The sequence below is a fragment of the Myiozetetes cayanensis genome, unplaced genomic scaffold (genome assembly GCF_022539395.1).
Source record: "Myiozetetes cayanensis isolate MyiCay16 unplaced genomic scaffold, myiCay2020 scf14, whole genome shotgun sequence".
NCBI lineage: Eukaryota > Metazoa > Chordata > Aves > Passeriformes > Tyrannidae > Myiozetetes > Myiozetetes cayanensis.
In genome coordinates, this window is record NW_026087048.1 from 8,327,224 (window position 1) to 8,339,510 (window position 12,287).

General features: G+C 41.1%; 1 protein-coding gene across 3 annotated transcripts; it reads left to right on the plus strand.

The window, feature by feature from the left end:
• Positions 1-360: 360 nt before the first annotated feature.
• ARPP19 (cAMP regulated phosphoprotein 19) lies at positions 361-11,901 on the plus strand. Of its 3 annotated transcripts, none has more exons than XM_050309383.1 (3): positions 361-512; positions 5,116-5,238; positions 8,637-11,901. In XM_050309383.1, exons 1-3 carry the CDS (start codon positions 468-470, stop codon positions 8,805-8,807), a joined length of 339 nt encoding a protein of 112 aa, XP_050165340.1. In that variant the 5' UTR covers positions 361-467; the 3' UTR covers positions 8,808-11,901. The 3 variants fall into 3 exon arrangements, with proteins under 3 accessions (XP_050165340.1, XP_050165341.1, XP_050165342.1); XM_050309384.1 differs by lacking the exon at positions 361-512 and adding an exon at positions 2,673-3,014; XM_050309385.1 differs by lacking the exon at positions 361-512 and adding an exon at positions 3,045-3,175.
• The last annotated feature ends 386 nt before the right edge of the window (positions 11,902-12,287 follow it).

Sequence of the window (12,287 nt, forward strand, 5' to 3'; positions counted from 1 at the left end):
CGATGAATCTACGACTTTATTATTCTAACAGGGTGGGGCGCCGGCGCCTGGCGGCAGAGCTTCCACCTCTGACAGCCGCCTCACGCTGCCCAGCGGAGCCCGGGCGGTCCCGGAGCCCCCAGGGCAGCAGCAGGGCGATCCCCGCCGGAGCCCGGCTGGTCCCGGAGCCCCCAGGGCAGCAGCAGGGCGATCCCCGACGGAGCCCCACCTGTCCCCCCAGGGTGCCTCGGGCGGCCGCGGCCTCGAACCCGCGGTCCCGGACGTGACGCGCGGGGGCGGAGGCGGGTCCCTCTGCCGCACGCGCGCGGGGGCCGAGGCGGAGGAAGAGTGACCCCGCCGGCGCGCCGTCCCGCGCGCGCGCCGCCATCTTGTGCGGGAGGAGGAGGCGGCAGCAGCAGCAGCGGAGGAGCCGCGGCCGCGCCCGCCCCGTCCCGCCCGCACAGCCCCGCCGGCCCCGCCGCGGCGCCATGTCTGCCGAGAGCCCCGAGCCCGCCTCGGCCGAGGAGCAGAAGGTGGGTGGCCGGGCCGAGGGGCGCAGGGGAGCCCCGAGGGGCTCTTCCTGCCTCCATCGGCGCGGCCGGGCCTCTCCCCCCCTCCCCGGCGCGGGGAGCCCCGCACAGCCCCGGCCGCCCCGGGCCCGCCCCGCCGCGCAGCAGGGCCGGGCGGTGTCCCCGCGCAGTGCGGGCCCCGCCGGGGCGGGGGGGCCGCTCCGCCGTGGTGGTGTTCCCGCTCGGCCCTGCACGGCCCGACGGCCTCGCCCGTTCGTTCCCGCCCCGGCCCCGCTCCCCTCGGGGGGCCCGCGGGCCGCGCCGCCCGGCGCGGTGGGTTTGGGCTCGGTCGCAGCGGCGGGAGGGAGAGCAGCGGGGATCCGGGGGCTAAACGTTTGCTTCACTTTTAGAAAACGTTCAGCTTTTAATATGAGCCGTTTAAGAGGAGAAATACTCAAAACACGACGAGCGTGGCCTGTGCTAGTTACACCTTTTATAAAGAATAGCTAGCTGGGCTCTCTTAGGGTATCCCTTTTATGTCATCTCTGTCGGTAATAATTGTATCGTTTCCTAAGTGGGATTCGGCCTCAGGGATGACTGTGCTGCGACTTTAAGAAGCCGTTTGTTTTTCAGTCTTGTCATTGCTGTGTGAGCCCAGTCGCAATCCCCACGGCTATTTCCGATCGGGAGAAGTTACGAAACACAAGTACTGCTTTGAAGGGCGCTTAAAAAAAACCCAGAAACCAACAAAAAAACCCTCTGAAACAAAACAAAACTTAATCTACCTCAGATGTCAGGTTTTTGTTTAATAATTTATAGTTTGTAATATGAGTTAGTCGTGCAGGTGGAGCTTTGGGGGTTAATCCGGAAGGATACCTTCTCAATAGGTGCAGTAATCAGAACCAGCTGCTTTGGCAGGGCTGTAATCTGCTCTTAAATAGGTGTGTTCTGCAGCGTGACTTAACTGCTCATGCCAGGTAGGCTGCTGGGGGATACTGTTCCTGTTCAAAGCCTATAAAAATAAGTCCCTGGCCTATGCAGCACTCCTAGAATAGCTCTGTAATAAGAGCATGGTTAAACATGTGGTAGCAAGTTTATTGTGAAGCCTTCTAGTGTGTTCTGATGAAGTCAGGTGATTGGGGCCAATTCTGCTAAGGAAGTTTCGGGCTGAAGTCTTGAAATGCTGTGTTTGGAAAAATTAAATGAGAGAGAGGAATTCCTTACTGATCTGCTGATTTAGTTTTATTTTGGTGAGGTGTTCAAGAAAAATTATGAATAAAATAAAACTGCGTTCTGTGAGATTATGTCCTGGTGTGGTACTGTGGCATCAGTGCCATTGTGACATTACAATATTAACTTTCACTAAAAGTGTTGATCTGGGTAGGCAGAATTGAACGTTTAATGCTTAGCTCTGAAATACTTACATAAACAGCCCATTTTGCAGTACTTATTTATATGTATGCTTAAAAAAGATGACGCCCCTAAATGAACTTCGAGGCAGTACTTTCACGATCAAAGGCTCTTTTCTAAACTTTTCTAGTGTGCTGTAAGAAGCTTGTGCATGTGCTGAGTGAGAAAGGTTTTGAACTATGATGAAAATTGAAAATTGGCCAAGGACCAGTGTTTCCTGTTCTCGTTGTGAAAACTCAGGACAGTGGCAGGGGGAAGTTCAGAAACAAAGCAAACTTCAGGCGTAAGAGAATACATGCTTGGGTGACTGGCTCTTTTTGCCTTAAAAGCCCGTATTTTTCAGGAAGCTGTTAAAGGTGGTGCATTTTGTTGCTGAACTGGCTTTTGGCACATCAGTTTGCTGTTTTCCCATTTTCTGCTTTGCATTTTGTCTAATGTCCTCTGTAAAAGAGGATGAGCTGTTCATAGCATTATAAAAGGCTGATGGCTCCTTTTTTAGCCATGCAGTTCAGTAGTCCACCAGATATGTAACTTTATGCTGCTAGTACCTCTCTAAAGATTAAAAGCAAAATCTATCTTTAAATGAGTTAGGTAACTACAGCCTTCCTGGTAGAGCATGTTAATGACTTCATGAGCTGTGTCAGATTCCTGTAGAGAACTAAAATTATAACTTTTGTGTGGTTGTCACTAGGAAGAAGAGCATGGTATATCTTGATTTCCGCCCACTCCCCAATCATTTGTTAGTCACTTGGTTGTTGCTTCTGTAACTCAAGGGAGAATGTTCTAAATGTAGGAGTGGCTTGGGTTAAAGTCTTTGTGGCTCAGCAACACATCTCCAAGAGTGCTCAGTACCACAGAAGAATATAAGACCAGGACGTGCAGGCAGTGATCTTCCCAAGAAAACGCTCCGAGGTCTCAGCACTCTGGGGTTTAGAAGCCTTCTGAGCAGCAAATGAACACATAGAATTGCTTTCTGAATCCGTCTAAATTCTTGGCACCCCCTGTATCCTTCAGCAAGGAGTTCTGCAGCTTAACTATATTTTACGTGGAGATCTGTTGTCTTAAGTATTTTTTGAACCTGTCCTCAGCTGGTTTTTTTTGACACCTTAAGTCACGGTATTGAAATTCTTTAATTCATCTTTCATAGTTTTTTGAGCCTTGGTTGTTTTTGGTCATCAAGAGTAATAGACTGTGGTCTGTATCCTTTTGAGCTGCATTGATGCGTAACACAGTGTTTTGTGTTTGGATTGCCTGCTGTGCGATAATTTGTCAGCCCTGTGAGTTTGCATAAATGTCTCCTTTGATGAACCATGAATACATATTTATATAAGCTATTTATTGTTGGTCCGGTGTTCTTAAAAAATATCTCTGTTTGGATTTTAATGGCAAAATATATCCCCTCAAATGCTCTGTTGGCTCAGCAGCGAGGACCCGGTGATTCAGCATTAGATGTTGAGAGTGTTGAGCTGAAAGGATTACTTTTGAGAAAATCCAGTGTCTGTTGGCATGTTAATGGACCACAGTAGGAATAACAGCAGCTGAATGATCTATAACGCATGCAAACTGTGGTCTTGGCTAGTATGACACAATATAGTGAGAATTGGTGTCGTTTTACGGTCAGTAGAATCGGAGAAACTTTGCCCTTTATTTGTATTTTGCATTGTATTGCCCAGCTGCATTTTCATCTAATAAAAAGCACTGGTGCCTGTCGTCATAGAAGTTTCTCTTAACCTGTTATGGGAGTTTTTATCTTTCCTTGGGAGAGCTGCTAATTCATGTTCCTACTGTATTGTGCAAAGCTGTCCTTGAGATGTCTTGGCCTGAAGGAGGAACTAGACAATGTTATATTTTAAATCTGTTGTTATAATCCTTATTTCTGAGGCTTCCTACCAGAAAGATATTGAATATTATACAACTTGGAGCTTTTGTAATAAAGGCAGGAGAGCACTTAGGATAGGCGAGCATGGTGGCTCCAGTTCTTTGGCACTTAATGGCTTAAGTAGCTCCCAGCTGCTTGTGTTCCTCTGTCCTCACTGCTGCTGTGCCAGCTAACATACCTGTTTGCGTAGCTGCTTGGTGATCCAGACTGTGGAAGTGGATCCAAATAAAACAGTCCAACAAGGGGAGAAGGGAAAAAAAAAAAAAAGATGAAAGGTTATTTTTCTGTTGAATTAGTTTCTTTAACCCATTTCTGGGGAGTACAGGCAGTCATGCTGATGGATGCAATGCAAAGGATGATGACAGGCATGGAAAAGGGTGTGAAGGGGCTGCCTAAGCAGCTCTAAGTGGACATGAAACCTTAGTCACATATGAATGAGGCTCATCTGATTTCAGGGGCAATTCTTATTTCCTGCCTAAAAGTTTTTTTGTGACTTCAGATGGTAATAACAATTCCAACACTAGAGCAGTCAGTGCAAATCATTATATATTTTCCCTAAACCAACAATGGTTTGCATTTAAAAAGAAATGGCTAGGGCCAAATACTGGAAAGAGCAAAACAAGAGTTTTGATTGAAAGATATTTTAGAAATGATTGAGTACAATAAATCATAGTTCATACATCAAATTACTATGTGGATGGGAACAGAGGAGTGTAAAGTAGAGGTCAGTGAACAAATTGCAGTTTTGCCAAATAAGTATCTCCAAATTATTATTTTGAGCATCCATAGTTTACAGTGTACTCACAAAACAGGCATTTTATTTTACACAAATGCACTGTCCAACTGTCTTCATCCTCATAATTTTAGAGTAATTGTAGACATGTGTAGAGAAATACAGAATTGCTATTAATGTGACAGCAGGCATGGTTTGGGGGATTTTACTGTGGATATCAACACATTAGAGTTAGAACAGCCACACAGATCATCATGGCAATGAAAAAGGGACATTTGGAAAAAAAAAGTGTTCAACATTTGTTTGTCCTTAGTGGAATCCTTGTTTTGGCAAAAAAAAAAAAAAAATAGTTTTGTTAGAGGATTTTTCTTTTTCAAAACTGAAAATGCAAATTTAGAATAGACTGTTTTTCTTTGAGAGGGAAATGTGCACATCTCCAGGAGGAGTATCTAAGATGGGAGGCTGAACTCCTACAGTTGCTGTCAGGGTTTGAGAGATGGCTCACGTGGTAGCAGCAGTGGGCATGTGGGTGTATTACCTGCAGAGGTATTCTGCATAAATATACATTGTTGTATATTTAATTTACAGTATCTCTTGTCTTTCAGGAAATGGAGGATAAGGTGATCAGTCCAGAAAAAGCTGAAGAAGCAAAATTGAAAGCAAGATACCCTCATCTGGGCCAGAAGCCAGGAGGCTCAGACTTCTTGAGGAAGAGGCTTCAAAAAGGAGTGAGTTCTTTATTGTCTATAGGGTGTGGACAAAAAATGCCAAAATTTATATCTGGTTATTTTTTTTCCTCTCTGTGGGCTTTTGTGTGGTAAGAGAGTCCTAAGAACTTTAAATTTTGAGAAAGTACAAGGAAGAGAAATTTGTTTCCACAAAAGGAATGCCGAGTTGGCAGGATAGATGTTTACAGCATCAGTGCCTCAAACACGCTTGTTATAAAATGATAGACCTAATAAAACCATTACAGCAAACACCAAGGTTTAGAACCTCATCCATATTTTGTAGGGGTTTCATCTCATCTTCTGATTTTATCTTGCCCATTCTTGTGCCCCCCCAAATGTGTGTTCACTCCTTTTATCCATGTTTTTAGCACACGAAAGTTTAGCATCTGCTGTTGGACCAGGCATCATCTGACATTAGTGTTTCGAAAATTGTGGTATAATTCTGGATATGCACCCTGACCAGAAAATAATGAGAGAAGAATGAAGAATGAGTTAATATTTCAGTATTGTTCCACATCTAACCAGTGTCTCTTTATTTTTTTAGTTATTCAGCTGTTTATTTTTTTAGTTTAATTATTCATAAAGTGATTATGTAATGCCTTTCAGACATGTTAGAACTCTCTTCTTGAAATAATCCTGGTATGTCACTACTTCTGATGGTGCTTTCATTGCTGTCACACTTGTTTTTTTTACTATTGTCTAGGCCCTTTGAGTACATGCAATGTTTCCAAGTATAAATCCTTTGCAAACCAGCTGCTGGCGTTCAGTGCTGTTTGGTAACATCTCCTGGGAATGTTTACTGTTGGCAGGTTTTCTGGATAATCTTTCTCTCATAGGTTGGAGCTTATGCAGCATAGTTAATGGCTGCTGGGCATGGGCAGGTGGGAGATGAGGTGACTCCCTCTGATTTACGTGGGTCAGAGGCAGCCTGAATGACATTCCACTGGGTTCAGTGTATGTACAGACACAGGAGGGACAGGTAAGTATAGATTGCAGTGATAATTCAGGAAAACAGACCAGCATTCACTCACCAAGGATTGATAGCCGTAAAGGAATTATGACCTCTTGCACATGGTACAAATGTGAGGAAAACTCTCTACCAGCAATAACAACCTGTACAGATCTTCATCTTGATTATACACGGTGGAATGTAAAGGCTGTTGCAACATGTACTTTCAAATTTAAGCAGAGGCCATCTTAATTGGCTTTTGCTACTTTGATGAAAGGTGGTATAAAATTGTGGATTCCAATTCTTAATATGCCTCCTTCAGTTCCTCATGTGGTGATAATAACTTTCTTCCATGTAATTTTTTATTATTTCTGTTTAGTGTGCTCAGTGTCTTAAATGAGGAGGCATCTGTACTTGGTACAGGTCCTGGTGTACTTCGGGCTGCCTGCGCTGATGAAGTTTAAAATAGGGTGAGGGTAGTGAGTGTGCTTTCAGATAGTGTTTGTGACACGAAGACACCTGGACAGAAACTGTCAGTTTGAAAAGGATGATCAAATACAGGCCATCTGAGAGAAGCTAGAATAAATCAGGAAAATACAGGAATGAGTTGAAGGAAGAAACAGACTGATATGCTAATGCATGAAAGATGGTAGGTTTTCTCAGATATTCTTGTAAATGTATGTGGGCAGCTGTAGCCCAAGTCATCTTCAATTTGGCAACTAGGACACGCTCTGCCAGTTCATATTTGCTGTCCAGAAATGTTCTGCCTTGTGTGCACACACCATTATTAGCACACTTTCTCCAGAATAATGGTAGACGAGAACAATGCTCCACCGTGCTCCTGTGGAGGGATTCTGTTTGGAACTGTTACATGGACGGAAATAGATCTGTTAACAGCTGCAACGCATCTAAAGACTGACTGATTCTCTTATTACCTAATTGCTGTTTAAAAGTTTCTTTTAGTTGCTTCAGTCTTGAAGGGCAAAATATGAATGCCTTTTTCCAAATCAGACTGTGTTCGGACTTGGGGTATAGGCTGCAGGTGTAGTGCTAGAACATTGTTGTGTAAATATGGATTACACGATCAGAAGGATTGAATTGGGAATAAAATTGGATTTTTGAGTAAAAGTGTGTGATTCAGATGTGCTACTGACTGCATGGGAGAAAGATTTGGTGACTTTAAGGCTCTGACGGGGAATATTTAAAACCACCTTTGGGAGACCTTGCCTGAGGAACCTCCTCCCCCTTTGGTAAAGGCCTGTTAAATCAAGTGTTTAAATTACTTGTGTCTAACAATTGCTGCTACTGAACATTTTGCAGCTGGTTAATACTACTGCAGAATAAAGAATGTGGTAATAATAAGCTGCCTGGAAGCACTTAAACATAGCACAGAGTGATGGCTCTTCTTCATCTGACTGAGGACTAAGCCTATACAAAGCTGACTAGGGAGCCTTCTCTTCAGAGTTGATTGTGATTGTAACCAGCAGTAAGTGGTATGAATCTTAATACTAAATCTAATTTTTTTTGGCCTCATATGAAATCTGTTCAAAGTCCTGGGTTACAAGTGCCTAAACGGGAGACTTCATGGTAAGATGTAAAAAATACAACTTCTGCTGCAAGGTGTGCCAGTGAACAGTTGAAGACTTGATGCAGAGCTTGGATGAAATTCCATGCCTCATCTTACCATGATGAGGATAAATAAGTCCTTTGGCTTTAACATCCATAGATAACTTAATATTTTGAGAAATCTGACAACTCTTAAAAGGTAATGCTAATAAAAATTTGCTGATAGATTAAGGAACACTGTTTTAAAAATTCAAACTTAATTTACTTTTGTATTAAGAAAAGCCTTGGAATGTGGGGTAAGAATTTCCTTCATACCATGCTTTTCAGAAGGACTGTATTGTAGATTTGACTTTGCTAAAAAATTGGTTTGGGAATTTTAGGGATTATAGTTTCACTGTTTTAGTGTATGCAGAGAACCGGCTTTCTTGGTATCGTGCAGTTTCCTGCTACTTTGATCTCCTGATGTGATAGACCAGGCTCTGTTCTCCAGCTTTAGTTCATGCGTTGTTTGGTTATTCTGTGTAGCAGAACTTGTTCACTGTAACAAAATTGATAAACCCCAAGGTTTCAGTTGTCAGAGACGAACTTTTTGGAAAACCAGGGCAACAATAATGTTCATGTATGGGTTGAGTTTAATGGCAAATGTAGAACCTTAACTGTATATTTACTTGATGTTAAGAGTTTAGCTGTCTGTGCTTAATAATATCTTGATAATATCTGTGCTTGATAATATCTTTTTTTAATTGACGTAGAGCTACTTGATGAATCTGTGAGATTTTATAATTGTTTTCAAAATTAAAAATACCTGTCGAATGATGTAATTCAGTGTATACATGTGATAAGATTTCAGGATTTTAAATATACGTATGCTTTTGTCTTCCAGCAAAAATACTTTGATTCTGGTGATTACAACATGGCTAAAGCAAAGATGAAGAATAAGCAACTGCCTACTGCAGCTCCTGACAAGACAGAAGTCACTGGTGACCATATTCCAACTCCACAGGATCTTCCACAACGGAAACCATCTCTTGTTGCTAGCAAGCTGGCTGGCTGACGAGAACAGCTGAACTGCATGATTATTCTCATTCCTGTTATTTCTCCTTAATAGTTATTTCTCACCCTCACATCCCCCTTTTTCTTTCTTACACTAAGTCATGAGACTGACAGCTTTGCAGGTAGCGATAGCATGTGCTGCTATTGTAAGGGAATACTGTTAAGAGTAAAATGTAGTATTTGGACTAGTTGAGAACAATGCACTGATTAAAAAGGACAAGTTTGGTTAGAGCAATGTAATCTACTTGAAAATGTACATATTGCCCATTTCCTAGTGTAGGACTGGTTCCAGCAAGTGACATCGCAAGTTTTACAACTTCTAATGTTTCTGCTTTTGTTATTTCATCTTAATTACAGCATATTTGTATTTAATATAACCTCCAGTTGTGTTGGGTTTTTCTTCCGTGTTTGGGTTTGTTGTCTAAAATAGAGGTTTAGACCACAAGTTGCTAGATGGTAAAGCATGTACAAAAACAAAGACAGGGCTCTGATTGAATTTTGTTTCTGCTTTTGAACTTGAACGGCCTTAAACCTGTTTCAGCTTTAACAATAGAGTTTTTACTTGGGCAATATTTGCCCATTCTGGTGTAACTCTTGTGAACCTAGTGCTTATTGACAACTGCCTGTTGAAGCTGGTATTCTTTTCAGTTCCGTAGCTTAGGACACACTTTTGTTGAAGATGTGAATGAAGTGTGCATGTGCATAGACTGTTGAATTCACTCTTGTGCCATTTTTTGTAAATACAATAGTTTTGCACAACCTTTTGCAAACGTCTATTAGTTTTACATTTTAAAAAGCAGATAATGTGCCAGTCAAAGCACAAGTGATTCTGTATCTTTCAAAGTCTTGTCCTGAAACTAAGAGCCCAGAATCTTGCTACTGAAAGTAAAAATTGTATACCTGAAATTTGTGAAACACACACTTGACTCAACCTTATGCTTTTGCAGTTCTAAATTTTGTTTTGCAACAATATCCAGCATTCAAATATAAATCTGGAATTTTTACCTATATTTGCAGGCAAGTGCCCTTTTTGTTCAGCAGCTGTTTAAGCTTTAAAAGCTGAAATGCTCTGTCTGATGACATGGAATATGGCTATATGTACTGTTCTAGAGAGCTCCCTGTGTGACAAACACCACATCTAGGCTCACTGACATTTGATATGCAGTTATGTTTGGGCTACTTTAGACTTTATGAAGCAGAAGGGTATAATTTATTTTTTTCTTGGGCTCCTGAGGAGGTAATAAACTATCTCCTTTTCTCTTTGTTATACAGCAGCCCCTCAATGGCTTTGGGGAAACAAATACCTGGAAATAGTATTTCTATAATGACCTATTGAGAAATAGGTAACTTTTAGTATCAGAAAATAGGGAGGAACTCCTATTCAGGTTTATGATGCAGACTGTAAGTACTAGATAGACAAAATACATAGTTGATATTAGACAGGTGACTTGATGCACTTAAAAGCATGTTCGTTCAATGAAATCAAAATATTAAAAGTGCAGTATGATCCATATTGTAATTGATTTTCATGTAGGTAGTCACAGCCTTCATGTTCTTTGGGAGAACCAGAAACTCTTTAAAAAGATCCGTTTACTGAATTCCTTTTTCTTTAAATAAATAGTTCTGAAACAGCCTATTAAAAATAAAGCACTGGTGTAGGTATGATAAGAGAGAACACTCTTAAAGAAGCATGTTTTTAGAATCTTGTACGTTGTGTTGACATATTCAGTATAAAAGGACTGCTAGTCAAAAACAATGCTGGCCCATATCTTCTGCAATGGTCTCTCATGGCAAACATGAAATGGTTAAGAGAAAACGAATAGTCTTTATTTGGTCTGATTTTGATCAGAAAAATATCAGTGCCTGTGTAATGTCTTTGATTCAGAGAAGTAATTCCAAGAATTTCAGAATTGCTAAATTGATACTTTTCTGTGTAGCCCTTTTCTAGTAATTACATGGGCTCTGTCAGGCCTGTCCTTATTTTTTATCCTCCACTAGTACTATAAAAAAATTGCTGATTTTTAAAGAACAGGTTGAAGTAATGGACCTACTTCTTTAAGAAATTAGGCTGGAAGAATGACAGGGAAACTGGAAATACTGAAGCAAGCTGCTTTTTAAAGATGTTTGTTCTAATGTCAAAATCCCTCTTTATTTTTCTATGCATAAATGAAATTGAAACTTAGTGATAGGACTGGGCCTGAAGCAAACGTTGAACAACTTAAGGTGACTTGCTGTGTGTTGTCTGGTGCCACTACTCTGTGGTGGCTCCCATAAGGTGAGTTTTCTTGATGTTTGGGAAGGTTTAAAAACATAGCCATTTAAATTTAAACATTCCACTCACTCAGCTATGACTCAGCTCGTCCTGCTGGTTGGACAACACAAGCTCTTCCAATGCTCACTCGGTGAGTTGGAGTTCTTAGGATTACCACAAATTCAGCTATGAACATATTATCCATGTGTATATTTGAAGTACTGTAATACTAACTAGGTCAGTGACTGATTATGAGCCTTCACATCTGACAGACCTCAGCAGCAGGCACAGCTATTTTGATTCTATAAACTGTATAAAAATTAAAGTCCAATAATCACTTAACAGTAAATCAAACATGACTGCAAATCGATGCTTACTTTCAGCTTACTCCAGCAAGATTAACTCAGCTATCCAAACTGATGTACATAATGTATTATATGAGTTTTACCATTTGATAATTGCCTTTTTCAAAGAAAACCTGTCCACACTGTAGACTGGCAGTCCCTTTCATATCTTGCCTTTAAAGATAGACAGTGTTTAGTTGTTAGAGTAGTACTCATGTAGGCTTATAATAGCAGGTAGCACCAACATTTTATTTGAGATAGTTAAGTGAATTAATTACAACTTCACGGATATGTCCCCAAATCTGTAACACCAAAGGCTTCCCTCTCATTGTTCTTGGTGTAGTAGGACAGTGTTTGTGTAAAGGCCACAGGAGTACATTTTGTTGGACATATTTACACCCAGTCAAGATGTTAAGGTGATAAAAATGTCAATTGTTCTTTACAAACTTACACATTGTATAGTATACAGAATAAATTGATTTACTTAGTTTTTATTGCAACGTGGAGGTTTGTCTCATCTTTACTGTGGTTTCCTAAACAATACTGGATACTTCGGTATTCTCTACGGAAAACTTCTAAATCCTAAACCTTGCTACTCTGTAACATTAAAAATATGACTGGGCTTCGGTTTCTAGTATGTTAGACTACAGAATTACTTTAATGTAATCACATTTATATATATTTCAGTGCTTATTTTTCTATTAAGGCAATTAAAGCTTATTGTTTGAAAACTCCGTAACAGATGATTGTTTTGGTCCCTTGCAGTGAGTGAAGGGGATGTCTGGGAACTAGCTTGGCATATGGAAGTTTGCATTGTTGCTATAGACAATTAGCCTAAATATGGCAACATTTCCAGATATCAAAATGCTGGGAAAAGTCCAGCTGA

Bases quoted from the DNA above. Each gene is read 5' to 3' on its own strand.
- ARPP19 (XM_050309383.1), top strand. From the start codon at position 468: ATGTCTGCCGAGAGCCCCGAGCCCGCCTCGGCCGAGGAGCAGAAG. The intron at 513-5,115 runs GTGGGTGGCCGG...CTTGTCTTTCAG, and splicing joins CCTCGGCCGAGGAGCAGAAG to GAAATGGAGGATAAGGTGAT. The intron at 5,239-8,636 runs GTGAGTTCTTTA...TTTGTCTTCCAG, and splicing joins GGAAGAGGCTTCAAAAAGGA to CAAAAATACTTTGATTCTGG.